The sequence below is a fragment of the Nelusetta ayraudi genome, unplaced genomic scaffold (genome assembly GCF_046127955.1).
Source record: "Nelusetta ayraudi isolate G7.1 ecotype Tasmania unplaced genomic scaffold, CSIRO-AGI_Nayr_v1 ptg000019l, whole genome shotgun sequence".
Taxonomy (NCBI): Eukaryota; Metazoa; Chordata; class Actinopteri; order Tetraodontiformes; family Monacanthidae; genus Nelusetta; species Nelusetta ayraudi.
Window position 1 is genome coordinate 9623975 of NW_027466069.1, and position 27997 is coordinate 9651971.

The following is a 27997-nucleotide window of genomic DNA, read 5'->3' on the forward strand; positions in this document are numbered from 1 at the left end:
AACTACCACTACAGCAACATGAGCAAATCTCACAGTCATTTCCTGTTTTTACTTTATCGTCTTCTTACTGGTCTTATGGGGACAGTTACTTTCTGGGTTTCTCACAACTAAAATGCTTTTTATTAGAGGATTTTATAGTCAGAGTGATTCGGCTCTAGGTCCAGATTTACAGTATGTCTTAATTTATTGACAACATTTAAGTTGATATTTGCCTTTTTTTCATTCTGTGAAAATCAACAACTTTCATCCCCTACAACTTCGCCTCTGTATGACTTCAGCTTCCTCGGGGGAAAAAATGCAAGTGTTTACTCATCCACAGACTTCCTGTCTTGTCCCATAACTTCACCAGAGAAGCTCAAAACAGACAAACCAAAGCCAAGCTCTGCAAAGGCTGTTTGATTTACTTCCACCACTGTTCACAGAATTAACTCAAAAATGATCCTCAGTTTAAATAATAATAATAAAAAAAATCACAAACACTTAAAGTTGCAGCAACATGAAACATGATGCATGACAAATGCATGTTGCACAAACTTACCCGGGAATCTTATCCCATTCATCTTCAGTGAACCTCCCATCATACAGTGCTGAGTGATGCACAAGACCTGCCGAGCTGGAGCCCGTTTGGCTGCGGTGCTTTGAGCGCCGCCAATCACTCGGATTGAGCATCAGATCGGAGGCTTTGTGAAGATACGTCCCTTTAAAATAAGACCGGGAGCCGTTCAGTGAGCGCGTCAGGTGAGACCCGAGGAACGAAATGGCAAATTGTGACGAGCCCTTGTGGGCCTCACCTTGGCTTCCGTAGGCTGCGTCGAACCCGGAGCTATCCCAGGAGCTCATCGCGGAGTCTATACTAGGCACAGTGGCAGAGTAGAGCTCCGAGAGTTTGCTGCTCTTCTGGAAATCGAGGAGTTCGTCGTCTGCGTCACTCAAAAAGCCAGCCTCCCTGTCCAGTGGCTGCCGGCCATCAGACACTGAAATGAATTAGAAATGCAGATCTCTCATGTAAAAAATACATTTGAATATAGGTTTCAGCTTCTGTGCTTGTCTGTGTGGGAACTAGCTGACCACGTTCCGTGTTTATTGTTTCAGTTGGAGTCACAAAAACCCATTGGCTTGCATAAAATGTGTTTGCGTGCTCTCAAACGCTACTGGCTAACTTGATTGGTAAACAGACACTATTGCAACATGTGGGGAAACTTACAAAGTAAATAAAAAATAATAAAAATAAAAGTTGGTCAGCTGGAGCCTTTCAATTTTACATAACAATCATGACTGTCACAGGCCATAAAGCATCAATAAACCTGTCAAGGACTTTGAAATTATGACCTAATGGCATGAGATACTACCTTAGCTTGGTTTAATTATCACCTGACCTGACACACTGAAGCGAAGGCCTTCCAAATCTTTGTTCCAATTAGTTCACACGTCCATTCCGGGAAAGAGATCATTGAAAACAAGTGAGGACAGCAAGTCCCTCCAAAAACAAACAAATATAAATCATAAAAAAGTTGTAGCAGTGGGCATCACTGCCCCCTGGTGAGGAACTAGACTCTTGCCAAAAACATGAAGAGGAATAGACTCCATTGACTCTATTGACTTTCTTTCAACTGAACCCTCAAGCTGCTGCCAGAGGATGTCCACCGGTCCTGTAATACTTGTTTTCACAGACAGCCATTTAATCTGGAGCCTTAACAATGGATTTGTGCAAATCGAGGCTTGAAATGATTAATTCTAGTGAAAGGACGGACAAACCTGATTTACAGTTTATAATAACTAAAATTTGGACTTGTTTGCATCCTAATGTGGGATATTTTAATGTGATTACTAAATGTCTGGGCTGTAGAGTTGCACAGGCTGACAGTTGGCAGTGATTTTCACTGCAACATGACAGAAAGCACCTTTAACCGGAGTAGAATTTGCAGCCACACTTCATGCCTTTTTTTTTTTTTGGAAAAGGTAAAGGTTTGCGTATCTTAAACATTTCTGTGCCTTTTTTCACTATGTGGTGGAGGTGAGAGAAAACGTACAGTCGGGTTGCTTCTTGATCTTCAGCGTGACCGACTCCCCGGCCATCTGCAGGAGATGGATGGCCTCGCTCAGTGGCTTTCCTTTCAGACTGACCCCATTGATGGCCAGGACTCGGTCCCCTATGTGGATGGCCCCGGTCCTGCAGGGTAAGGACAGCAGAGACAGAAATACCAGTTTATACTGGACAGTGCAGAGAGGCATGCTGGGAAACCTGTGGGTCTGCCAGCGCGCCGTCTGGGACGGACACAAAGACACTTCTTGTTACATAAAAGGCGAGACAGCCATTGTTCAGCATCTTGTTTATTGGAGAAAAACAGTTTCCAAATTAGGCGCCGCTGATCCAGATCCCTGTGCAGCCTCGTTTAAAGTGGCATTATCTTCTCCAATAACCATCCTGACCCCCAACCCCCCCCTCCCCCCACCACCACCAGATTGCCACCCCTGCGTCCGCTCACCTCTCTGCTAGGCCTTTCTTGGTGAGGCCAGAGATTACAATGGGATCAAAAGGTTCCTCAGTGCCAGAAATGGTGATGCCCAGGGGTCCGTTATACCGTTTCAGCTCCACAGTGTAGATTATGGAGCCTGACATCTCCAACTCATCTTCACCATGAACACCAAGGAAAACAAAACAAAACACTTTTTCAATTTTGCCTGTTGACTGACAAAAAAAGTATCGAACGTTAAAGTGCACACTGGCACCACGAATCGTAGGATAATTAACGATAAACAAACAACATTTTGAAGCAACAAGGTTTTGATGTTGTTTAAATGGATTTAGAATTTTAATAATGTTAATCACAGTCATGTGTTCTGATTAACCTTGAAGAAGCTCAATAAATAATTGTTGTGTTATTGGTGCATAAATGAATGTGTAAAAAAAATTTAAAAAAAATCATCGCTGGATAAAACATATTAATAAGCTCTGTCAAAATGTATCAAAGACTCAGTGAGTGCAGGAAAAAAAAAACAAAGTGTCGAGACATTTAGCAGAAATTTGTGGGAAACTGTCTTTGACAGATGCAGCTTAATTACAGTGGCAATATGCGATTTTCACCGCGAGAGCGCGCGGCTGAGCTTCGCGCGGAAACCGAAAAAGCGGCCTCGCGGTGCACAACTCGCCCTTTCGCTAGCGTTGGAATGTCGAGTGAACGAGCTGGCCCTGCTAACGTCAGCTGACATTGTGCTGGTTCTAACCCTTAAGCCGGGGGTTCAATTAGTTTCGATTCTGTTGCCCTGGCTGTCACTATGTTGCGCTCCCAAGGGGACCACTATCAGTGACGGACCTGTCTCCGTTACAGACGTCACTCCCGGTGCTGTTATATCAACCATCATTTTTAGCTAATGTTATAGCATATATTTGGCGCGTGTTTCGTGCCTTTTACGTGTTAAATGTTACATACTTGGAAACTTTTTGGACAGAAAGTTGCCATTCAGCACACAACTCACTGACGTCTCACTGACAGCCAGATGAGACAAGACCAAGAAGACCGGAAAGTTTTTTTTTTTTAACAAACTAGTAAGTCATTCATTCATCTTCTATACCCGCTTATTCCTATTCAGGGTCACGGGGGTCTGCTGGAGCCTCTCCCAGCTGTCTTAGGGCGAAGGCAGGGTGACACCCTGGACAAGTCGCCAGTTCATCGCAGAACACTAGTAAGTCTTCTTTTTAAATGTAACTTAACTTGGTGAAATAGTATAGCGTTGGACTTAAACTACTAAAATGTCATGCTACCGGTACTGGTAAGACAGTTGTCTCATGAAAATCATCTCATGAAATCGTTGTTGAGATAGAGGGTGTGGCCAGGAATAATAATGTAGTGTTCATACAGGATCATGGATGGACTGAACTGCAACTTCCTCCTACTCGCAGGCCATGCCGCTTGAAAGGTGCTAGTGTACCAATGTTGTCTTCGTCCTTCTGTATTCGCAGTTTGACCATGTCCTCGGCCTGCAGCAGGATGTGCATGGCGTCCTCCATGGTGCAGTTCTCCAGGCGCACGCTGTCGATGGCCAGCAGCCTGTCGCCCGGCTCCAGAGTGCCTGTTCTACCGGACAGCACAACAAGAGGATCATAACTATAAACGGTAAACGACCTCCGTCTCCTGACTCAGTGAGAGAATCCTATTAGTGTGCTGCTGCCTCAGTGGGATGCTTGGGGGTGACCGTAACCTCACCCTCAACCTAATCAACACTGAGCCCTCCTGAAATGTGGCTGCTCTGCCCTACTGATCCAGTTTTGATGGCTCAATCCAATTAGGCATGTAATTCACCGCGGCCTGGCATAACATTTTTTATTTTGTACATCATGATTAATCCCATTCATGCGCCCCCCCCCAAAAAAAAAAAAGTCCGCCTGACGAGTGAGGTGTTAACCAGCTGAACTGACTCAGCCAAATCGTTTTTGAAATTTTCACCAAAAAAAAAAAAAAAAAATGAACGTGGCTTAGTGAAGTGACCCACTTTAACTTTCCTACCCATGTGTGGTGATGGGACATACCTGTGAGCTATGCTTCCTTTCCTGATGTCAGAGATGATGAGGGGCTTGCCGGGTTTTTTACTCGCTAGGAAACACAGGAAAACGTATTTTTTATCTTAGGTTGCATGTATGAAAGAAGTGTAAACACGTCTTAAAGGTCAGTCCACCTGTGCCGCTCTTGGTTCCACCTATTGAACTCATTTCCCAGCTTTCTCTCTCTCTCTCTCTCTCTCGCTCTCCTATTTAATTTCTTCCAAAACCAGTGAGAGCAGCCAAGGTAATAAATGAATACTGGTTCAAACCAGTATTATTCAGCCTTAATGAGGGATGCACCCGCGTTGTTTTGCAAGGCTGAATTTTTCGGAACACAGAACACTGGTTCAGAGGTGGAGTGCGTGGGGTCCCTTGGATTATTACTGAGCAACACTGCCCCCCGGTGTTCATTCCCCAGCGCTGCACAACTCACCGCTGATGATGATGCCCAGGTCCACTCCTCTCCTCTTCGGTAGCTTGACGTGGAAGGTTCCGCTGCTGGGAACCACCGACTCTGGTAAAGATTTAGAGTGAAGAGAAGTGAGGGTTTGCTGCAGAATGAGCAGATTTTGCACAAAGAGGAATCACTTGGAACAAAAATTGGTACCTGCAACGTCGAACTCTACCTCCACCGCCACCTTGTTGGCCAGAGCTGAGTCTCTGAGCAGCTGATGGGCCTCCTCCAGAGTGCCGTCTTCAGTCGGGATCCCGTTGATGGACAGCAGTCTGTCGCCAAGCTGCAGCAACCCGCACCTACACAGGATATGAAGCGCAGAAGGAGCTCTGTCACACAAACACGCAGCTGCTTCAGTGTAGAAAATAAAACTTCTTTGAGACAAGGTCAATGTCAGGAAATTAGTGATTAGGAACTCTTTAAAATGTACAACATATGTGTTCAAATTATATGATTTAAATTAAATAATTTTTTTCCTTGAAGAGCTGAAAGCTTATTATTAGTGTGAACTAATACTTATGTAGAGAATTGCTGCAAATACACAAAATTAAATTAAATTAAAAAATACCTAAAATGTACAAATATTTAAAATGTTTTGTCTCATAATAAAATGTAATAGGAAGGCTTGATTTCCCCACTTCCTTGTTGACCCTATGGCTTGACCACACTGCTATAAGCAAAGCCTTGCATTTCCCCTCGGAGAGAATTGACACGGGTGACTGACACATACGCCTGCCATGCTGTGCCACATGAGATACCATCTATAGACCGAAATCTAACCCTCCGGTCGTGACGCCACCACACCAAGTCACTGACCTTTCTTGAACTAGAAAAAAAAAAAAAAAATTATGGATTAAATTTTTTAAAAAAAAGTCCCATGTGGATGGTTTTTAAAAGTATCACACATTCAATCATGCCCCTAATTGCAAGGGCAAATACAGAAAAGCTGTCAAATGATATTAATTCAGTAAGCAGCTCCGCTCATTAACCTTGCGTGGAGGCTGACACAACAACACTGATTGTGTACTCCTGTTGTACAGCCACCGGCCTTATCATGTCACCAGGCCCTGGGGAGACGGCCCTGCACCGCTGGCACGGTCGGCATCATTAATCTCCCAAGACAAGGACAGATCCGATGCAGTGGCCCGATCGGAACTGTGTGTTAATTAAATGCAACGCGGTGCCGTGATCGATGTAACGCAACAACTATGGAGGGAATTTCACCATTAGAATGAAGAATCGATGACAGTGTGGGATAAACATTCAAGGCTACTACATAGGCATAGTGGCCCGATATGGCTGCTGCCCCCTGTGCAGGAAAACACAGTAAATATTTGTTATTTTGAAGTGGTTTTTTAACGTAACAAATGCATATGTATGCATTTCGAATTTCATTTAAAGCCACGGTTTGCCTTCAAATTGAACTTTTAAGCTGGTGTAATTCCCAGAACTTGGCTAGTAACCAAATTAACACTGCAAAAGACACCGCAAATCTTGATAGTAGCAAGCACCCTCTACCTGAAACCACCTGTCCCTGGCTTATTTGCATATCAAAAATTTAAGCAAAAACATACAGATGTATATTGCCCAGTGACAGACAACCTGGCTCAGAATGTGCAGGTGGATGTTTTGGAGTGACATGCTTTTAGTTTAGGAGCCTTTGCCAGCTAGCAATTTACATATATCTTTGGGGCTGATAGAAAGTGTAATTAGGCAGTTTGCAGAAAGAGCAGGATAAATCAGAGTTTTACTGAAAAAAAAGAAATCCTGAAGGCAGCATGAACGTATGAAAGTCACGATAACACTTCACCCGAGCCAGAATTCTTCACGCCGCGAGCAACAGCCATGCGATTATTGAAGTCATTAAAACTCATCTTGGGGAAACAAAGATTGCCTGATAAAAGTCCCCTTTGGAATTCACCCCAAATGTTATTGGTCAATTCAGGCGGCGGCGGCGGCGGAACAAATCGCCAACACTGCCTCGGAGCCGAGCAGCCGCAGCGTTTTTCAAAAGGGGCCAAATTAGATGAGATTCTGCTTTTAATCTGCGCTCAAATGTATCCCGTGACCCCCTCTGTGGGTGCTGATTCCCTGGTGTGTGAACCAGAAAATCAACCAAAAAACAACAACAACAAAAAAAAAAAGAGGCAGCTCTGATGTGACTGCCTTCAGCTCCAACACACTCTGGGCCAAATTTAGAATCTCTCTCTCTCTCACACAAACACATACGTGGCCCAACGCTCGCACCATCCCGTCCAGGGTGACTCTCTGTATGATGCGTGTTTACGAGACGAGGCGTCTCGTCGCGTTTACCTCTCAGCCGGACTGTCGGGCTCAATAAAGCGGATGACCGGAGGAGCGGACAGGGTCTCTGTGGCAAAGACGCCCCCCTGCAGCTGGATCCCGAAACCTGTGAGCGGATCCCCCCTCAGGATGACCTCGCTCGTTTCCACGTGAAAAACCTGCCCGCCGGGGCCGACGGAGCTGGATGCCAGAGACACTGTGGGCACAAGAGGGGTGGGCGGGGGGGGGCAGCACATCAGAGAGGGATATCAGCAGAGAAGTGGTGGCAGGAAAAAAAGAGGAGGAGGATGTGGGGACAATCCATGGAGGTTGGTAGGGAGAAGGGGACAATGCGGCCTGGGAGATGTCACGGGCGCACAGAATGAGTCATGTACCCCCCCGCCCCCCAGCCACACACACACACACTCTACCCCCTTTTACGTCATTGACGTGTCACATCAGTGACGACGCACAAATCTGTTCGCACAGCGAGGGGGCGAAACGCCAGAGAGAAGTGATTAAAAGCAGAAAAAATTTGAAAGGTCACGTCACCTGTTACAAAACCAAGCGCAGCATCTGAGATGTGTCTCGTGAGGTGGGGTGGAGGGGGGGGGGGGGGGGGGGGGGGCGGAGTTGAGGTTCTCCGCAGTGTTTTTGTGTGTTCTGTTTTTATAGGTTCAAGCCTGTAGCGCGTGTGACATTTAAAGGGATCTGTTGACTTGAAATGGAATGAAATGACGTACGCACGCTCCGAGATAAAACATCTATGAATAAATCACAGACCTTGACATTGGCGTTGTTTACTACTACAGCCTGTCGAAAGTGAAATTAATTTTTAAAAACGTTTCATTGATTTAAAAAAACAAAAAAAACAACAGTCAACTAAAAAAAAATAAGAATAATTAATTTATTAAATCAATGCTACAGCTTTACATTTTTTTTTCTCAAAGGTGCAATCAAATCCTATTTATTGTCAGTATAGTTGGACATTCAACTGTCCATAAGACGTAAATATCTTGTTTTTCTTTTCAGTTTATACCTACAAATATTGCATTTTGATTTTTTATTACCTCATTACTTTTAATTAATATAATTCTCGATCTTTTTGGACTATACAGTTTGCAGCTGTCGTTATACAAATTTCCCTACTGTGGGACCAATAAAGGTTGTCTGTTCCATTCTATTAAACTTATGAATAATTGAACAATCACATTTTTTTCTAATCTTGACAATTTTTAAACTGGGATTGAAGCGTTTTTTTCTGTGGCTAAACTGAGCCTTTAAAAGGTGACATATTGTGCCTATTTATAGAACTGTATCTTTCTTCCTGTAGCCAAGCGGAGCTTCCTTGAACGAGTTTTTTTTAACAAAGCATTATTTTAAACACTAACAAAAGCCCCTTGTGATGTCACGAAGGGATTTCTACATCTGTGATGCGTCTACGCAGGCGCAAGTGAAGGATGGGTTTTCTGATTTTTGCGACTACATGCAACATTAACTCTAACATTAAAAGACCAGCAAAAAAAAAAACGGGTCCCTCTCATGAGTCCAACCCCTTCCTGCCAGAACACACAACAACACTCGATCGTTGATTGTTTTTTCATACATGAGCTCTTGTGGTCCTTCTTCCTGTTCCTCCTCTTGCCGGTGGAGCTGCGGGGGCTGGTGGGAGCCATAGGAGGGATGGGACAGGGCAGAGTGTTGCTGCCCTGGCTGCTGAAGCCTGAGGTGGCTGTGGAGGAAGGGGAGAAGCCACCACTCACCAGAGCTGAAAGGAGACATAGAGCTCACACGTATCAAAAGGCTCACACAATCGGGGCAGCAGAGCACTTCAAGCATGACACATTAGCCATGTGTTCGGCAGTCAAGTCAGTGGCACACGTGCACGGCGGGGATGGGGCCAAATAAAGACGCGCGGAGAGTGTTGAGGTGAAGCTCTCGGAAAAAGATTGAACAAAAGTGCAGAAGGAAAGGAAAGGAAAGGAAAGGGAAGGGAAGGGAAGGGAAAAGGCTCCTCCCTCCGCCGTGCCTTGCCAACAGCGGTGCTGTCATAAGTGATAACTTACATTTGCAGTGGTCCTGCTGGTTGTGTGGGTGGCTCGGGCTGCTCCATGTCTTGCTGTGGCTGCCATGTGGGGGATGGCAGTAGTTGCCGCTTGGGTCCCAGTGATGATTGTTGCTCTTCTGCACTTTTACTGCGGCGTTAAAGGAGGCGAGAAGATCCATTAGGAAAATAAATAAAGAATAGAAAGGATTTTTTTTTTTGGGGGGGGGGGGGCGGAATCCTCTTGAAAAATTTCCCCATGAAATCACGCTTTGATTCCCATGGCTAAATTCGTACCACGCCACACGCAGCCGGCAGACAAATACAGAGCAGCATAATTGATATTTAATGTTTTGGTCACGGTACACTGGATTACATCCTGCGGTTTAATGTATCCCGATGAGCATTTTGGAATCAGTTCGACAAACATGGAGCAGAACTGTCTGCAAAAGAAGAAAAAAAAAAACACATCATACCAGTAACAAACTAAAAACTAAAATCTTACTTCTACTAGCAAACTTCCGAAGGGCAACGTTCAAGCTGGAGATCATTTTGATTTCAATTTGTTTCATTAGAGCCCAGAGGTACAAACAAACAAATGTGGGCGAGCTGACCGACGGGCATGGAGTTGTTGTGTTTGGCAGGAAGTGAGAGTGTGCGTGACGGGCCACGTGACTCGGCCCTGATTGGCCACAGCTGAAGGCTTGATTGCTGATGATGCAGCCTGTGTGTTTTCTGCACCTGACTGGCCCTCAAGTTCTTAGCGTCCCTTTAACCTTTGTGGCAGCTTTGCACAACGCTGTGCGTGGACTGGTGCAGTGGTTCGCACTGTCGCCTCGCAGCAAGCAGGTTGTGGGTTCGATTCCCAAGCCATGGAGCTGTATGCGTGGCGTTTGCGTGTTTTTCCCTGTGTCTGCGTGGCACCACGTAGCCCACATGAGTAGTCTGAGTAGCACGCCTGTTCAAGTAGTACCATACTCGTTGGGCTGTGTCTAAAATTCATTTTCATCCAACCTTGTCGAGTAATTGTTGACATTTATTGACAACTCTTTCACACAGATCAGTATCATTCACGTCGATGTGTGACTAAGAAAGTTTGTTATCTCAGGTGTGTGAGAGTGAAGCAAACCGCCCTTCATTTGACTCTGAACCACATGAAGTAGCTCTCGGGTTCAGAAAGGTTGGTGGCCCCTGGTTTAGATGCACACAAAGCTGATACCCTGTGAGGAAAATAGTCTCACATTCCTCCGAAAGCACAGTCACTCCACAATGGAATTATTTTCGTCTCAAGCAATGAAGTGAAATCGGATCATTTTTCGCGGCACACCTGACATCAATCTCACAAGCACAGTGGTTGAAAAACGCTGAAATGTACAATAACATATACTTTAAACTGTGTGGGTGGTTTGTTTCTGTGTGGCTGGACGATGAAACTGTCTATTTGTCCCTCCCGCCTTCACCCCGAGGCGGCCAGGACAGGGTGACCCTGTCAGCCTGGAGAGGCGGTGATAGAAACGGTCACCACCGTTCACATTGACCTTCCCCTCATTCCAGGAAGTGGAGACGGAAGATTCTTGATGATTCCGCGAGACGCCTCATCCTCCCTCCGTCCTTCCTTCCTTCATTCAAAGCGCCCAACCAAGCCGCTTGTGCTTTGCATTGACAGTGAGGGGGGTGGGGGGGTGGGGTGGGTGGAAACAACTGGTCCCCCCTGGTGTGTGACACACACCTCAGTAATTAACTTTACAAATTCAAGCGGCAAGCGTCGCCGAGTGTTCCGCATGACAGTAATCCCCGCCGCTTCGTCTGCGCGGCTCTAATCTGTGACAAGTTGCTCGCACGGACGGAGGATTTGCCGGAATGCACGCGTGGCTGCGGCGTGTGGTGTGCCTGGAAACGTTTGGCCATATGCAGGGAACCTACTTAAATCCCACCTTATGTAATCAGAATACATTACGCTCGGGAGAAGCCTCCGGACCTTTCAAGGGAGCCTTTTAACCCAGAGTCAATCAAAACCTGTGCAGCCTCCGGCTTATATTAAGCCCACCTAAGGGGGAAACTCTCCAAGAAATGGCGTTTTTTTTTTTTTCTTCTTCTTCTTCTTCTTCTTCTTCTTTCTCTTTCTCGAGATCTTCGCCAAAACATTAACTCCTAATCTCCTAGTCGCCACACTGTGTGAGTCTCATTAAATCCCCCGAGGAGATTAGACAAATTGCATCTTATAATCGGGCCTCATCCTGAGGGAGAGGAAGCTGTGAAAATATCGGTTTATCGTAATGCGGCCCCCCCATTCAAGGAGCGGTAATTGGAATCAAATACACGTTTGGGGGAGAAAACGCACACCTGTGACTGCACGGCGATGTGACACCTGTGCTGTAGGTGTCTGGTGGGCAACAAGAGCTCCTGCGGAAATATCACAGTAGTGTGAGTCGTGGAGGAGGGGGGAAAGGGCACAATGCGGTTTGTTTGCCGCATCTGTTTGTCACGACGTATGATCCTCGCCCACGCTCACATGTCGAGGAGCCCGCGTGGCTGCCGACCCAGAAATAAAGCCCCGCAGAACGTGGCGCCAACACGATCCCCAGCAGAGGGAGCGCACGCGCACGGCTCGGCTGGCGCGGGCGTGCGCGAGCAAACCCGGCGGTATGACGAGGGCGCCAGAGGTGGGAGGGGCCGGGGCCGCCATTGTGTGCGCACACAACTACGCACACACACACACACACACACACACACACACACACATTGTTGGAGCTCCATTGGCAGCGCATTAAGGAGGCTGCTGGGAGGCGGCCAGGCTCCTCACAGCTGCAGGTGAAACAGCTCCGAGCGCCGCAGTCACACTACATATGTCGAGCGCAGCGCGCCGGAGGCGCTGGCGCTCCACCGTGTTTGCTCTCCCCCCCCGCCGTGGAACGTCTTCGGAAGGTTCAGCGTGTTCACGGGTTTGTTTCGCCTCAAACCAGCGTCAACGGGGAAGACACGTTTTTCTAGCATGCGTGCGTGTGTGTGTTTTGCTGAAAAACGCTGGCTTTTTTTCCCCCTTAAACATGTTGGGTTAATGTTGGATTGGGGCGACACAGCAAGAAGGTCGTGGGTGCGATTTCAGACCGGGGACGTTTCTGTGTGGAGTTTGCATGTTCTCCCTGTGTCTGCGTGGGCTCTCGGGATTCTCTGGCTTCCTCCCACACTCCAAAAACATGCATGTGAGGTGAATTAGGAACTCTAAATTGTGTGAATGTGAGTGCGAATGGTTGTTTGTCTCTATGTGGCCTTGTGATGAACTGGCGACCTGTCCAGGGAGTCACCCTGCCTTCGCCCTATGACAGCCGGGATAGACCCCAGCAGACCCCTGAGCTCAGGAAGAAGTGGGTCTTGAAAATGGATGGATGGATGTTGGATTAATCATTGGACATTGAATGTTCCTTTTTTATTGAAAAGAATTGCTCATGAGAGGCAGAGATTGTCATTGGATTTCAGCTATTTTTTCATCTTTTGACAATGCATCTTGAATATTTAGTTGAGAAGAGCTGAACAGCCCAAACATTGTGCCAACTGAAACAAAACCTAAATGCTCTTTTCCTGGTGTGAAATTTTGAAAATCCAGAATTACATCACGTCCCTAATATCATACATATGTATTGCGCCATTTTGTCACGCTTCAATCAGTCATATATTTTTTTGATTAAACTGCCATGCCAACGCCCTGCGCCGGCTGTGGGACGTACCCGTGTCCTGCGGCCTGACGGACAGTCCGCTCTGACTGGCTGGCAGGATCTCCAGCTTCACCACATCAGCCGTGCTGGCCAGTAGCTGCGTGGCCTCCATCAGCGAGCAGTGCTCCGTGCTGGTCTTGTCTATCGACAGGAGGATGTCACCTACATGCAGCGCTCCGCACCTGCGGGGAGAGGCGAGGAGAGGCGAGGCGGGGGAGGTCCCCTGTCACTTCCTGTTTAGCCAACGAGTATCCGTAGCAATAAAGAAAAAAAAGTGTCACCTTTCCGCCACACTGGCTGCCTTGATCTTGTCGATAATGATGACTTGTTTGGCTCGATATATGGTGGCAGTCAGGCAGATCCCCAGGCTGGCAGAGGGGCTCTTCACTATCTCCACCAGCAGAGGGCCCGAGGCTTGCTGCACCGCCTCTGAATCAGATAGCGAGAGAGAGAGAGAGAGAGACCCCCACCCCTCGCCAGGATCAGTGAACACTTGTGTAGCTCTGCTGTGCAGGTTGTGTAAATGATCTCACCAACAATAAACATGAAACGTTTCATTGCTGGCGTCGTATTCGTCGCTCGGCGGTGACAAACACCGGGGACGACCAGACGCTTTGACAGACGAGAAGAGTTAGAAGCAGATTAAATGCGACTGGTTTGTCAGAAAAGAAAGAGGGACAAATGCAGAGGGCCTTTAAAGACGCAGCAACATTTTCTCCTTGAAGAAAGCAATGACAGAATAGATAATGAGGACACAATCACGGCAGGTGACACATATAATCTCACCTATAAACTGGGAAATTTGTTATTTCTTTAATTACTCATTGTTAGGCCCTGTTTGCACTTGGTCACTTGTAACTGTTTTGGGGGATTGGATCACGAGAACGGATCTCGAAGCATCTGTTCGCACTTAGCATTAACATGCGTCTCGAGCGTGCCATTTGTGTTCGCATTACACCCCCCCCCCTCCCCCCCTGCAGAACCCATGCAAATGCAACATGCGTCGTTTCCGTTTTTAACGACTGGGGGCAGTAAAGCGCAAAACCACGGCGAGTTTTACATGACAGCGAATAGGAATCAACTTCCTGTTTGCGGACTATATCAAGTCACTCGTTTTAACTCTACTGCAGCTCGTATGGATCCGAACGAGGAGTAACGACTGGTGGGACAGAGTGGTGACGACTTTATTTTCGGATCAACAGTGGCGCACATTTAATCTCATATGTGGGAAACTGCGAGCGCTGCTCCACTGACAAAATACGCTAATGCGGAATGACATTTATTAGCATGCTAATAAACGAGTCTAACAAAAATGATTTGTATTGGCTTCTTGTTTGTAACTTTATAATGACGACGCAGGGAGGTGGGGCGCCGACCAAGTACGTACACGGGAGAGGTGAGTGGAGTAGGCGGTCGTTAATGTGGACTGAGCTCGCATTCTGTTCGCACGTCCGTGACGAATGCGTTTTTATGCGATGCGATATTCGGATGACAAAACGGATTTGGACCGTTTGCACTTGGTTACTTTGTGTGTTTTTTGCCGATCGGAATACGAAAAACGCATGAAATGCAAACAAGGTCTTAGTCTTGTTCAGAACGTGCCATAAAGACACATTTTTCTCGTCTCCTAGTCATTTTATGGCGCTTCATTAGCAACAGTGGCTGCGTTTCCATTACAGCTTTTCGCAAAATAAAAGCAATATTTCTAAAATTTTGTCAAAATACAATAGCAATTTGCAGGTGTCTCCATTTTGAGGATGACGGAGGTACTTCATTTCTTGCATACATCTGCATTTTGATGTTGTTTGCTGTCAAGCATAGTTTTTAGATTTTTCTCTTCGATTACTCGGAAACAAACAAAAATATTCAAAACGCGGAAAAAGTGTTTCCATGACACTTTTGCGATTATACCTCTATGTCGATACGTCTGAAAAACCACCTCATGAGAGCGTCAAACCCTTTCAGCGATATTTGAGAGGTTTTTCAAAGTTTAGGTGTTTACGTTGCCAGTTTTTATTGCGATATTTAGGTTTCGCACAATTCCAGGGGTAATGGAAACGCAGCCTGTAACTGTAGTACTCGAGGGAAAAGCCATATGTGACTTTTGCCTGAGCAATTCCCTGTTCAGAATGCAGCACAAATGATTGCTCAGACAAGATGCTTCTAAAGTTGTTTTTTTTTTTTCTAAGAAATTGAAAAAAAAAAAAAAAATTTTGTGTAAAAGATGGTGAAGCGGCTTAAACGGTCGTTTCACTCCTGCTGCTTTCCTGTCCCACAGCGAGCAAACTTCTCACAGTTGTGAGCCCTCTGATTGGTTCTGTCTGCAGGCAGGAGGTCTGAGTCCTGGGCCCCCACAAACAGAGAGATAATGTGTGTCAACTGTCCTTGGTGACCTGCCCTATTTCTCTCGGAGCAGAGAGTTTGTGATCTCATGAGTTAGTCACTGCAACCGAACACGGCCTTTCTTCCTCAGCACTGAGTTCCCGTCTCGCCGTGGAACACGCTACTTTTTTTCGGCCAGGGTACGGATTTGGAAACATATTTGATTTGATCTGTTTGCCTGCCATACGGCGTGACGCACGTTGATGTTTATTCCCTTTAACAAATGAACGGAGGCTGCACAGAAAAGGCAAACAAACCGAAATGACATCTAGTTTATTGCTTTCTCGTCTTCTGAGGCTTTGTTGGGTCTTCAATTTATCTAAAAATGTCTTTTAGGCATTTATATGAAAGCTCAGTAGCGAATTCAGAAGGAGAAACGTTATAAGCTAAAACATATAAAAGTACAACAACGCTGGATGCATCATGAAGAAATCTAACTTTCACACGTGGTTGGAAAAATGTATTTAGACGCTTTCACGTCGACTTAGAACTGGTGTGCAGAATATCAGCACTTGTTTTAAATATATCAAAATGAAATAGATCATTTTAACACCTTGGTATGTTTATTTTTCTTGCCAGATAATCATTATTCTCCGCCAGTGCTTTGGAGTTGTGGCACAGCTGTGGCAGAGTGGTGCCTTTCGTAGTTACATATTTCATCACAGATTAGGGACAACAGTTTGGTATCAGTAAGACACAGGAAGGAGCATTCGCCTTATTAGATAATTCTACATCATTCTCTTTTTGAAAGTCATATATTTGCCTGCGCAGTCTCCCTCATGTGAAAAAAATGCCAATACGAACAAAACCCACCGCGATATAAAGGGGCGGTCCGATCCGTTCATTATAGTCACACGCGGATTATTCCCATTGTGACGTCCCCTGCATTGTCACTCTCCCTCACAAACGGCCACATGTACTTACCCTCAGAGCATTGGCGCCCACATATTCCACGATTATGTGTGTGTGTGTGTGTGCGTGTGTGCGTGTGTGCGTGCGTGCGGGCCCGTGTGTGCTCACCCATGACAGAGACGTCGTACTCGATCAGGAACAGGGCTTCCTGGCCGCTCTGCATCAGCATGGTCAGAGCGTCGGCGTGCCTCTCTCTGTTCAGAGGCATCCCGTCTATGCTCACCACTCTGTCTCCAGCCTTCAACGTGCCCTCTCTGGGGGGGGGGGGAACAAAAAAGGAGGACGGAACGAGGAAAAAGACAAAAAAAAAAAAAAAAGGAAAAAGTGAAACACTGGGCGAGCGGTGCAAGATGCTCGCACAAGCGTTTAGGCAGCAGTCACAGTAAATCATTAAAGAGTTCCACATGAGCGTTCCCTCCCAGGTGAGATGGAGGATAAACGAGATAAGCGGCCTAAAAACTCTTTGATGGTGAGTTCGGTTCGCTCCAGCGGGGTTTTTTTTTTTTTTGTTTTTTTTTTGTTAAGAGGGAAAAGTGCAATGTCGCACTCGCCTCAGGATGAGCGGTAACCTTTTTTTTTTTTTTTTTTTTTGGCTTTGAAGATAACAGACGGCGTGCGTGTCACAGTCAGCCGCAGTCAGTTTCACGCAGGGGGCTGAGCACAGGCTTAATGGGAATGTGAAGTATGTTGGGCGCACCGTCACTCAGAGTTGGCACTCTGGTAGATAAGCGGCTTCACGGCAGACAAAGATGAGGCTTTTTTTTTTTTTTTTTAAACACACTATTTACAAAGTGCCGGTCGTCCCGGTCCTGTCCTCCTCACCTGTCAGCTGGACCGCCGGGCCTCACGTATGTGACCACCAGGGGGCGAGACCTGCGCCAGTCCTCATGGAAGCCGCCTCAAAAAACAAACAAAACATTTGCGCTAAGAAGCAATCGGGATTTATTTGCTGGCCGTTAGCTCACATCTCCACGTACCTCTCATCACGAACCCAAAGCTGTTTCCCTCCTTGTGAATGCACACCTCGATAGTTTTGGTCATGACACCCGACGAGTTCTGGACTGAGAATCAAGAAGACAAAGGCAGATAAAAGGCAGTTTCTTCTGTCATGTTCCCTCAGTCCTAGTTAGATTTAAAGGAAAATGTAGAAGGTTTTTGATCGGTGAGACCCAATAAGTACTGATTGAAGATTTCCATGAAAAAGGCAGTTGGCCTTCGCAAATGTAGAAATGTGACATAAACTTTGTGATTACGCTGACGAAAAGTATTATCTTACCTGCCAATCACAGTCAGTTCTTCTGGGGGACAGTATTTCATTTAAGCAAAATAAAATTTGTGACCAGCCTCTTTTAAAATTTAAAAGGCTTTATTGTACGCACGCAGAAGCAAAATAGCTTCATATTAAGTAAACTTGCTCTTTATGAATAAAGAAATATTCATAAGGAGTTCAAAAACACACATATTTATTTCCTTTTTTCCTCCTACAGAAAACTTACATATGATTTATTTTCAAATCACCGTTGAATTTTTCCTGAGGCGGTTTTGTATGATGTGCAGTGCGAAAGCAGGTCTCTTTTTCTTCTCCAGATGTTTTCTTTTTTTTTTTTTTTTTTTGGCAGATGAGTCAATTGCGCAGGCTCACCAAAAGGAGGCAGTTCGTACTCCACCTCCAGCATCACTCGCTCCCCGATGTTCTTCAGCAGGCTGATAATCTCATCATGGCGAAGCTTCGACAGGTTGATGCCGTTCACAGACTTGATGTAATCTCCCACGTTCAGCTGGTCGCTCCTGCGGCGAGTCACACGTAGTCACACAGGATTCGGAGCAAACTGCTCCCAATAGAACAGGATCTTTTCCTGTGTCTCGATATATTTAAAAAAAAATATATATTATTATGATTCGAATGAAACCAGTTCGCATCAAATGTTGTGAGCGATGTGGTGTATTGTGGTAGACCGGCGAGGAACCATCAACATCACAAGAATATTTCTGGTCTTTTTTTGTCCACTTTGTGTGCCTCTGTTCTGGGTTGAACATCTCAGTCATCTCGGGCCTCTTGGGAGAAGCCTGGTTGCCAGTGATTTTCACCCACGAGTGTGTCCCAGATTTGCATAATTGGCTCTTAACGAGTTAATCTTGTTCCAGTCAGTTTTAACTGGTAGTTTTCCGCTTGGCGACGTGTGAAAGTGGCAGGAGACGGGCTGCGAGACGCAAATATCCCCGCGACTAGTCATGGTTGGTTGACTGAATTCGTCTCCAGACGGTAATGATGATTTGATTATGTACCTCTCCACAGAAAGTAGCTGAAGCCAGCTGCAGGAGACTGAGCCTGACGCAGATGTCTGTATATACCGCCTCACATACAACATTCTGAGTCATCTCACTGTGCATTGAAGTGCAATTTAATTATTATTATTTATTTATTTATTTTTAAAAAAAGAGCTCTCCGGCCTTTGCTTCCTGTCCCACCTTTGGGGCAAGTGCCGAGCAGACAGGGAGGAACGTCTTAACCAGCAGAGCCAGACAGCCTGTCATGCGCTCAGGTCTTATCACACACACAAAAAAATGTCACTGCTGGTCTCTATCCTTGTCTGCCTGAGTGTCTCCACGCTCAGTGAATTAACCAGCACTTCCACACGAGCATGAAGTCAGCTGTGGGAAGACAAGCTGCTTGGAAGAATTAGCACAGTGTCTGTCTTTAAACCTCCAAGGAGTTGACAAGCGATGACATATTTGGCCAAGACATTTTCAAGGAGCAGTGTCATTCTCACAAAATCGTGTGTGTGTCTGTGTGTGTGTGTGTGTGTGTGTGTGTGTGTGTGTGTGTGTCTGTGTGTGTGTGTGTGTGTGTGTGTGTCACTTTAGTCACACGCTGCTTAGTCATCGTGACGTCCTAAATTATATATTTCCGTCATGTGTTTGATGTCAGGCGACATTAGCTTAATCAGATCTTAATCAAGCGCACTTGACCAACACGGCAAAGATCTCTACGAACACTAACCACCAGACAGTGAAATCGTAACACAGTGCAAACATTTGGATTTAACTCACACGTCCGTCGACTGAAAAGCCCACTGGGAGCCTTTTTTTCTTTTTTTTTCTTATTTTTTTAAATGCAAAATCCGGGTGATTGGATGAATCGTCTGCAACACGAATGCTGACCATTCAAATTTGCTTCTCCAAGGAATGACAACGCAGAGCTTTTCCAGTGCATTGCAGCAGGAAAGGCAAGATGCAATGCATTGTTATAAAAAAATTAAAAAAAATCCATCACGCTTTCATAAAATTGCCGCTATTGCTGCAACATTGCGAATCTGTTCAGCAGCAACTTGGCTCACACTCGCTTCCTGCGTTTCTTCTTCCGCCTTCCGTCGGGGCTTTTGAAATCAGATAGCATTGTTGCTTCCTGAATAATTCCGAAGTTTAATGAGGTTCTTGGAACCACAGAAAGTACTTTCTTTTGGAGGTTGGCAAGATGGATGAGGGGGATTTTCAAGTTAAAATCCGAGGGATTGTGCTGTGCAAGGTCAGTGCAATCGAGTCTTAACCGAACTGAAATTAAAAATGGAGCTTCTGCAGTTTGTTCTAAAAACGTCATCTTAAGTTGAAGAGAATTTACTTGCGTTGGAAGAAATGGGGCAGTTTGGCTGCTGCTTCGCAAAGTGTGCATGTGGTGGTGCAGGAAAACATGTCCAGACCGCTTAACCGCATCGCAGAGCACAGAAACTCACCTGGCGGCGAGCCCACCTGGCCGTAGGTTTGACACTCTGGGCTTGCCGTCCTTATCGGACCCTCCGGAGATGGTGAGGCCGAGGCTGCTGCCTTCCCGTTTCATCAGGTCTACCGTGGTCACCCCACGATGCTCCTCTGCTGACAGATGGGGACACAGGCACGGATCCACGGTCAGCGCTTGCCTCTGCTTGGCAGATTCAGCTTCTCGAAGAGCCAATAAGAGACTCACTTTTCTGTTTTCCTGCCCCGAATCTCTCACAAAAATGTTCCCTGACACTTGCTCCTTCAAATCTTTCAGCCCGAGTGAATCTTTGTGACAGGTTCAGAAAGGAGGATGATGAAGTCTGTTTCATTCATCCCACGCTAAATAAAGGCCGACGGGCATTATTATAAATAAAAGAGACGGTGGGTCGGGTAAATTGAAATCAAATTGTTTTCTCAAGCGGATGAAAACCGAGTTTGACCTCAGCTGTGATGGACGTGTGGCTCCACATTGTCATCAGAGGACTCATTCTGTCTTGTGGTCTGTCGCATTGTGCTGCACTGTTAAATCAGGGAGTCTTCGCACAGTGCTTTAGTGCAAATGACAGGTGTGCCGCACAAGCGTTTTTCGCCCTCTTATCCGAACATTAAACAAAACACAGCGGGACAAAAAAAAAATGTCCACGCATGCAATGCATGCAGTGGGGAAGAAAAATAGAACACTTCCTTCAAACAGTTGGACGCCTCTTTGAGGACGTTGGGCAGAGCAGCGTCGGTAGAGTAGAAATAGAATCGGACAAGAGAGAGAAGGCAGATTTGCAAAGAGTCAGCGCCGCATGATTCGTACCTGAGAAGCTGCGCCTGTGGGACAGATGTGATTGGTCAGACGTCCCGGTCTCCTTGCTGCCCTTGGAGTACGGTCCTTCATCTGAGGAGACAGCAGAAGCAGAAGGTTGCCGAGGCGCTCCTGTGAGGCACCGTGGCGGTGATGTGTAGGGAAACACAGCAGCAGCCGGCTAAATAAACTTGACCCCCGGATTGCGCTTCGTGACAGCTGCACATACTTCAAAGTGCATGGTGTAAAACGTAGGGTTGGGGAGGTTGGGGGCCGAGAGACACACACACACACACACACACACACACGCAAGCACACATCTCGTTCAGAACATGAGAAACAAGTGATGAGGCACTCAGGAAAATCTCAGCACTTTGTTTTTCCAAGACCTAGTCCTAGAAACGCTTCTAAAAGCGTTCCTCTGTCTGCAGCAGAGACTCTTGAGAACCATTAATTTAGCACGGGCATACATTTGCAGCAGACACCCACTAAAGCTTGGAAGGCGCTTCTGAAACAACAGCATGAGGTTAATGGAGTGCTCGGGCAGGGCAAGACAATCATCGTTTTCACGTCTTCCGCAGCATCCGCGGCAGAAAGCGCGGAAATTCTCGGTCTGCGCTGCGGTGAAATGGGTTTATGATTATCGTTGTTATTATTCCTTCTTTTTTTCCCGTGCCGCGGAACACGTTCTGCCACAGTTAAGGGCTGGCCTCAGATTAGCACAACCGCCGCTCGGCCTTTTGAACATGAATGCGGCCATAAAGACATGTCAGCAGCCACGGTGGTGAGGAAACTTGACTTGGCATTTCTCTAATCCTGTCCACTGCGGATTACCTCTCCAGCCGCCCTGCACACTGACTGAACATCACATTATAAACCTCAAGATGCACCATGTGTTTTGTCTGTGTGTGTGTGTGTGTGTGTGGTTTTTTTTTTTTTTTTTTTTTTTTTTCTACACTGCATGTCTTATAAACTCAACTCATGAGCTAAATAAAGGCTCAAGGGAATATTTGCATATGGCAACAAGACTTCTTCTTCTTCTTCTTCTTCTTCTTCTTCTTCTTCTTCTTCTTCTTCTTCTTCTTCTTCTAACAATAATAATAATCATAATAATAATAATGATAATAAAATTTAGATTTTAAGATTTGAGACACTGGTGTTTTGAAGCAGATTTACCAGATTTGCATAAAACACATTCTCCATTTATAGCAGAGGTTTAGTTTTAATGCCACTTGCTGGGCTGCAACCAGTCGTATTTGAATTTATCATGGATCATGGATTTTTATTGGTCAGCGGGCATCTCTCTCGCATCTAAAAATCCGGTGCCAGTGCACAGGCTTGTGCCCACGGTAGGTTGCACAGTGTTCAGTGATACACCCAATCGGGTGAAAGTGTAACATAACCACGCAGCTGCTGTGGCATTGCGTTTGCCTCGATGCAGTTATGCAAATGTGCTAAATTAGATATATTTTGCCAAGATGTTTAAAGTTCGGAGGCTAAGCTAACACTTGCTAATCTCCTCCTTGTGGCTGTGCGCGTGAGCCGCCCCCAAGAGACCTACGTGTCTGACCAGTTTGGTTGCCATGTCTGACCAGTTTGGTTGCCATGTCTGACCGGGTACATGTTTTTCTTCACGAACACGTTTTTTATTTTGTTAATGAATGTGTTCAGTCAGTACAAGACGATTTTGCCCCCGAGCTGTGCCTGGAAAAGACCCCCGTGGTGGACCAATCGATTTTCCTGTCTGACCAAGCAATAAAATGAGCCTGCAGTGAGTGTTGGCCACTTTCCCGACACTAACACAAGGCAAACTCGCACAGAGTCACAGTGGTTTCATTCGCTTGTTGCGATACGAAAACGCTGACATGGTGCACCCAGTTTTTTTTTTTTTTTTTTATTAAATCCAGCGTGACTGGGAGTTCCTCATTATATCACCTCAGTTCGATTAAAGAAAAGAGGAAATGGGAAAAACAATCTCGCTTGATGTCAGCAGGCAGTTGTCAAGATTTTATAAACGTCATTTTTCTTCCACGGTGCCAAGAACGCCAAACCTGTCCTGCTCTCCAGAAAACACTGCATTTAGCCCTGTGTTCACAGCCTCCCACGCAGCAGCTTCGTTGCACCTTTAACAGGTTGCTTTTGATGGAGCTGCATTGACGAGGGAAATCTAACGAGGAACCGGAATCCAATTGGTTTGTCATCGCCAACCATCTGGAGTGGCCTTTGTGACATCACAAAGGGTTGGTTTTCCAGAACTGAGCTGTATTTTAGCACACGTTTTCTGAAAGCGCAGCCAAAGGGTGGAATCTTTGACTCGTTTCTGGGCAGCTCTGAGTCAGAGGACATATTGTTGATTGACGCCATTGATGATATGAATTTTGAACCCACTGATGACTTTAAATCAAGACCCTCGTATCCTGGAGCGTAGCTCACAGAATCCTCGGCAGCATTCCGACTCTGCGTTTGCATCCCACCGAACTTTTACCTTCATCCTGTCGCGAAAAGCAGAATGATTCCTTCCTGCCTTGTGACGTGGCTCTCGCACTGCGTAGTATCTGTAAATTCCGATCCCCCTTGACAGTTTTTTTTTTTTTTTTTTTTTTTCCGTCACCCCCTTCCGGCGTGACAGCGGATCAGTTTTTCGCTGCGTTGATTCGCAAAGACTGAACCGGAGGAAAAATGTGTTTGGAGGGCATCAAACCCACAGCCTCCTCTCTGTCCGCATCAACTTCCCACATGTGTCCAGCTGAGGATGAGTCCTTCAGACAGCTGCGGGGCATGGATCCTTCCGTCAAACCCTCTCCTGACCTAAAACCTTTGGGCAGGTCCCGTAGCCGAGCGAGCGTGCGTCCCCCCCCCCCCCACCACCACCACCCTATGCGCACGGTTGCACGACGAGGACGTGAATCCACGACGAGGATTAAGCTCTGCACAATCGAGGCGACGTTAAAGGACACCCGGAAAATATGCATAACGGTGGTATTTTTACACTAATTTGCACACATCCTTGCACAAATACACCCCCCCCCCCGCCCCCACCCAGCACACACACACACACACACACACACACACACACACACGTACAGTAGCTGTGAGGCACAGATACACACATACACAAAGTGAGTGACACATCACAAACACATTAGGCTGGGCTGAAGCCCTGTAACAACACAGCCTCCCGGGGGCTCCTGACAGTCCGGCAGCTGTCATTGCAGTCAAAAGGCAACATTAGCTGTGGGTGATGCACGGCCATCGCCGCGCACGTGACAGAGCTTTACTGGACCATGAGGCCAAAACGCCTTTTTCTCTGGAGCCTTGGAAGCGCCTTCGTTTCACACTAACGGACAGAACCGTAACTTTTCCGAGAGACAAAGATAATCTCGCGTCTTTGACGTCCGAGGTTCGGCTCTTGCTGAAAATTCACCGAGCGTCAAAGTTTGTGGCACGTGACGTCATTGGACTCTTTATAATTCAGGCCGCTATCTGTGCCCAATCAGAATGTAGGTTGAATGTGTGTGTGTGGGATTGGTTTTGGGAGCCAGGGGGGCGGGGAGGGGGGCGGCAGCAACAGTCTTGCTGAAATCCCCGTGTTATTTCCAGAGGTAAAACTTTATTAATAAACGGCCGCTAGTTTTAAACGCTGCTAAATCTGTCCTCGCTGCACATGTCAGGGTGGTATGTGGAGCTGCTGGCCGAGCCCCCACCTCACATTTAAATCCCACTGAGACCCTGCCGCAGCCGCAATACCGCCACAGAACTCTCCTGCGTCGGGTACATCTGTTACATTTTCTAGCATTTGAGGGTTAAGAGGACTGTAAAGGGGGAAACGAGCAGCAAAGCAGCCGTGTCTGAGAGTCGGCGGTGACCCAGGTGACCCCTGAAGCCCCTGCATGGCCGAGATCTGCGCGGTGACCCGAGTGTGGCGCTCTTACCAATGCTGTTCTTGGAGTCTCTCCTCAGACCGCACAGCATGGCTGTAAGCTCAGTCAGATCCGCCGCCCTCGGGAAGTCACCTTGCTGCTCTGTGGTGGCGCGCCAAAAGGGGCCGAGGTTCAAATGGCAACGGAGGCAGACGGAGGCGACGGCGCTCATCCAGTCTCGGCCGATCAGATCAGATCAGATCAGATCAGATCGTCGCCCCCCCCACCCCCCGCCGACCACTCGGCCGTGGTGCCTTCGACCCTTTCGGAGAGAAAATCCCGATCCCGCGACGCTCCCTAGATCAGTTCCCTATTCAAACTTGTTGACCAGAATAAAAAAGGCTCTGTTTTCCCCTCCTAAATCCCCTGACGTGTCTCTCCAGCGGGCTGCATGTCTGCGTGAAATCCACAGCACGGCAGGAGCAGAGCAGGAGCAGAGCAGGAGCAGCGGTTCACGTCCTCTTCCTCCCATCTCGCCGTGGTTCCATTTTTTGAGCTATTCTTACTAATCATGCGTCCTTTCTCCAGAGGGTTTATCATCCCCCGTTCGTGCGCTCACTCACTCATGCACACACACACACACAGACACACAGACACACACACACACCCGCACAACCCCTCTGCATCGGCGCAGAGCCGGAGTGAGTGTGCTGGCTCTCCCTCTCTCTCTCCCCCTGCCAGAGGGGTTCAGTGAGGCAGGCGCACACAATAGTCACTCCCTCCCCCAGCGCGCGTGCACTCTCACACAAACACACACACACTTACACGTGCACACATACATGCACACGCACACACACACACACACACACACACACACACACACACACACACACACACACACACAGCCCATTTCCCACCATGTCAAACACCCCTTCTTAAGCATATCCTCAAACCCACCCACACAAATGAGCGTGCAGAGGTTAGGCACGACAAAAGTGCACGTGCGCACGCACACGCTCGCACACACACACACACACACACACACACACACACACACACACACACACACACACACTCACTGTCAACTCTTCCCACAATTAGCGCCACCTGCACATTCGTTGTCAGGTCGAGCCGTGCGCGTCGTCACGTTGTTGTTTTTTCCCCGCGCACTCTTCACTCTTCAAGTGTGTGCGTCGGCTAAAAATGCCCCCTCTTCCCCCCCACCACCGATGTTTGTGCAAAAAATAAATAGATAAATAAAATGTCACTTCTCAGCACGTCGCATAGTAATTCATAAAAAATAAAAAAAAAGTGCTTTTGTTGTTGTGAATGACGCTCGAGCGGTGGTTGTGCAGATACAAGCAGAAAAGCGTCTCACGTTTCCCCTCGTTTAGAAGGCTTAAAAACCTCCCCACTTTTTTTTTCTTTCTTTTTTCCCCCAGCGAATGCACAGAACCGTTACGGCCTTCCAGCCAAACACCGGGGGGACTGGCCGACCTGCTGTCTGACCCGTCGCCCACACCTGTCTGTCCATTTGTCGCGTGCACAAGCCTTATTGCCCTCCACTTCCTGCCCCTCGACTCCAGCGACGACAAACACCCTCCCGCAGCCTCACTGGCAGCTGCCCCCCCCCACCCCCCCTCTGCTTCTTCCACCTCATTGGTTTTGGTCACTGCAGACAAATTGTTTTCATAACTGAGACTTTGGTGCCAGAGGAAGAAAAGAAAAAATAAAGCGGAGGAGGATGCATAAGAACTCAGTCAAATTGTTAAATGAAATGAATGCACGTTTTACAATTGATAGAGTTGATAAACGCCCCCGCTGTACGTGCAGCTGTGGAGTCAGCTGTTCAGGTGGACACGACACTCCTCAGTGCAGATAATTTCCTGCGAGACGTTCGTCCTTAATACCCCATTTACATTGTGAGCGGGTGTAGTCTTTCAGAGCGAGACTAATTAATTTCTGACAGAGTACAGCGAAAAGATGGAGCGGTGTCCTGGACTGATAAAAAAAACCTCTGGGAGACAAACAGCTTGTGGGTGGAAAATGATTTAATTTTTTTTCTTTTTTTTCTTCTTTTTTTTTTTAGGTAGAGCGGATGATTATGTAACCCCTGCATGCAGAAATGCACAGTGTTTTACAGCTGCCTTGGCGCCGACACAGGAGCCAGCACTGTGCAAGTGTCAAGGTTGGCACTTGACACGTGCGTTCTGTTTCAGCGTTGTTTCCGACCCACAACGTTTGATCAACGTCTCTCTTAAACGATTCTGTTCAGATGCATCGGCGAAACCGCAAAGAAAGGGCAAATGACAGAAAGCGTCAAACTGCGGCTTCATATGTTTTGTCCACGCTGAAGTGGGCTTTAACGTTTACCTGCTCCTTAAACAAACTGCACTGCCATCTCTTGGCGATCAGCAGCAAGTGAGAGCCTCGCGCGCAGGATGACAAATGCACTCAGCAGCCAACAAAGAGCTGAAGGAAGACAGCTGGAGAGCGAGGTTGTGTCACTCTCACTCTGCGTCAGTTGTTGTTGTCAAAAGCCCCGAATGCTCACTTTATTTCTCACACTCAAAGACCTTTTTTCGTTTTGTTTTCCTTTTAGACTCTTAGTAAGAGTAATCAAACAGTTATTTGGTTATTATTTAGCAACTTTTTGGAATATTAAACAATAATAAAAAAAAAAAAACTGCAAAAATTGACGAGTAGCTTCCAGAGGTTTACCTTTGGTTCTCCCCCTGATGATGCCCATCCGACATCTGATGGAAAAAGAAAACATCCTCTTCTTTCCACCTGCAGGTCGGCCGCCTTTCCTCAACGGATCCGTCTGGGGGAGGATGACAGAGAGATGCTTGGGAGGCAGGCGCGCCTTCCCAAACACCACCCTCGCTGACATGTTCATTTTCTGAGCCGCGATGAGAAAACAACCGAGTCCGTCCTTTTCCTCCCCGACACCCCCGCCACTCTAGCTGTCCTCGTCGCCTCTCCCTTGCCCCGGTGTTTACATGTTCTCCTCCTCCCACTCTGGAGAACATCCAGTCCTCTCAGGTGTGTCTTTCCAAGATACACAGGAAACAGGTGCAGGTTGTTGTTGTTATTGTTGTTTTTTTTAAGGAGGCCTTCAGAGAAAAAAAAAGTAGAAAAAAGATAATAAATTCAAACTCAATTCCTTGAGGACTGATGAGCTAAAAGCTGACCGGAAGAAAATGTGTTTTTGCATCTCTGGCATAGTCAGTTTTACCAGAGCAGATGGCGGCAGGCTC

At 46.9% G+C, this 27997-nt stretch overlaps 1 protein-coding gene and 1 long non-coding RNA gene across 5 annotated transcripts in view; one reads left to right on the forward strand and one right to left on the reverse strand.

Moving 5' to 3' along the window:
• LOC142888618 (glutamate receptor-interacting protein 2-like) overlaps nt 1-27772 on the reverse strand; it is a 35107-nt gene extending 7335 nt beyond the window's left edge. For 2 of the 4 annotated variants that reach the window (XM_076027093.1, XM_076027096.1), the window contains exons 1-21: nt 27459-27772; nt 20890-20970; nt 20060-20198; nt 17971-18116; nt 17306-17389; nt 17151-17226; nt 16437-16582; nt 13316-13463; nt 13047-13216; nt 11665-11724; nt 9344-9472; nt 8884-9045; nt 7308-7494; nt 5148-5293; nt 4974-5054; nt 4529-4592; nt 3931-4076; nt 2487-2631; nt 2031-2170; nt 792-974; nt 539-698 (exon numbers count right to left, since the gene is read on the reverse strand). In XM_076027093.1, coding sequence (XP_075883208.1) covers nt 539-698; nt 792-974; nt 2031-2170; nt 2487-2631; nt 3931-4076; nt 4529-4592; nt 4974-5054; nt 5148-5293; nt 7308-7494; nt 8884-9045; nt 9344-9472; nt 11665-11724; nt 13047-13216; nt 13316-13463; nt 16437-16582; nt 17151-17226; nt 17306-17389; nt 17971-18116; nt 20060-20198; nt 20890-20970; nt 27459-27636 — 2771 coding nt within the window. In that variant the 5' untranslated portion in view covers nt 27637-27772. The remainder of the gene's footprint in view (nt 1-538; nt 699-791; nt 975-2030; nt 2171-2486; nt 2632-3930; nt 4077-4528; nt 4593-4973; nt 5055-5147; nt 5294-7307; nt 7495-8883; nt 9046-9343; nt 9473-11664; nt 11725-13046; nt 13217-13315; nt 13464-16436; nt 16583-17150; nt 17227-17305; nt 17390-17970; nt 18117-20059; nt 20199-20889; nt 20971-27458) is intronic. The other 2 variants (XM_076027095.1, XM_076027094.1) reach the window with 2 other exon arrangements.
• Nucleotides 116-27670, forward strand: LOC142888621 (uncharacterized). The gene is made up of 3 exons (XR_012926716.1): nt 116-738; nt 3962-4115; nt 27534-27670. It is a non-coding gene; the product is annotated as an uncharacterized LOC142888621 (long non-coding RNA).
• Nucleotides 27773-27997: the final 225 nt, after the last annotated feature.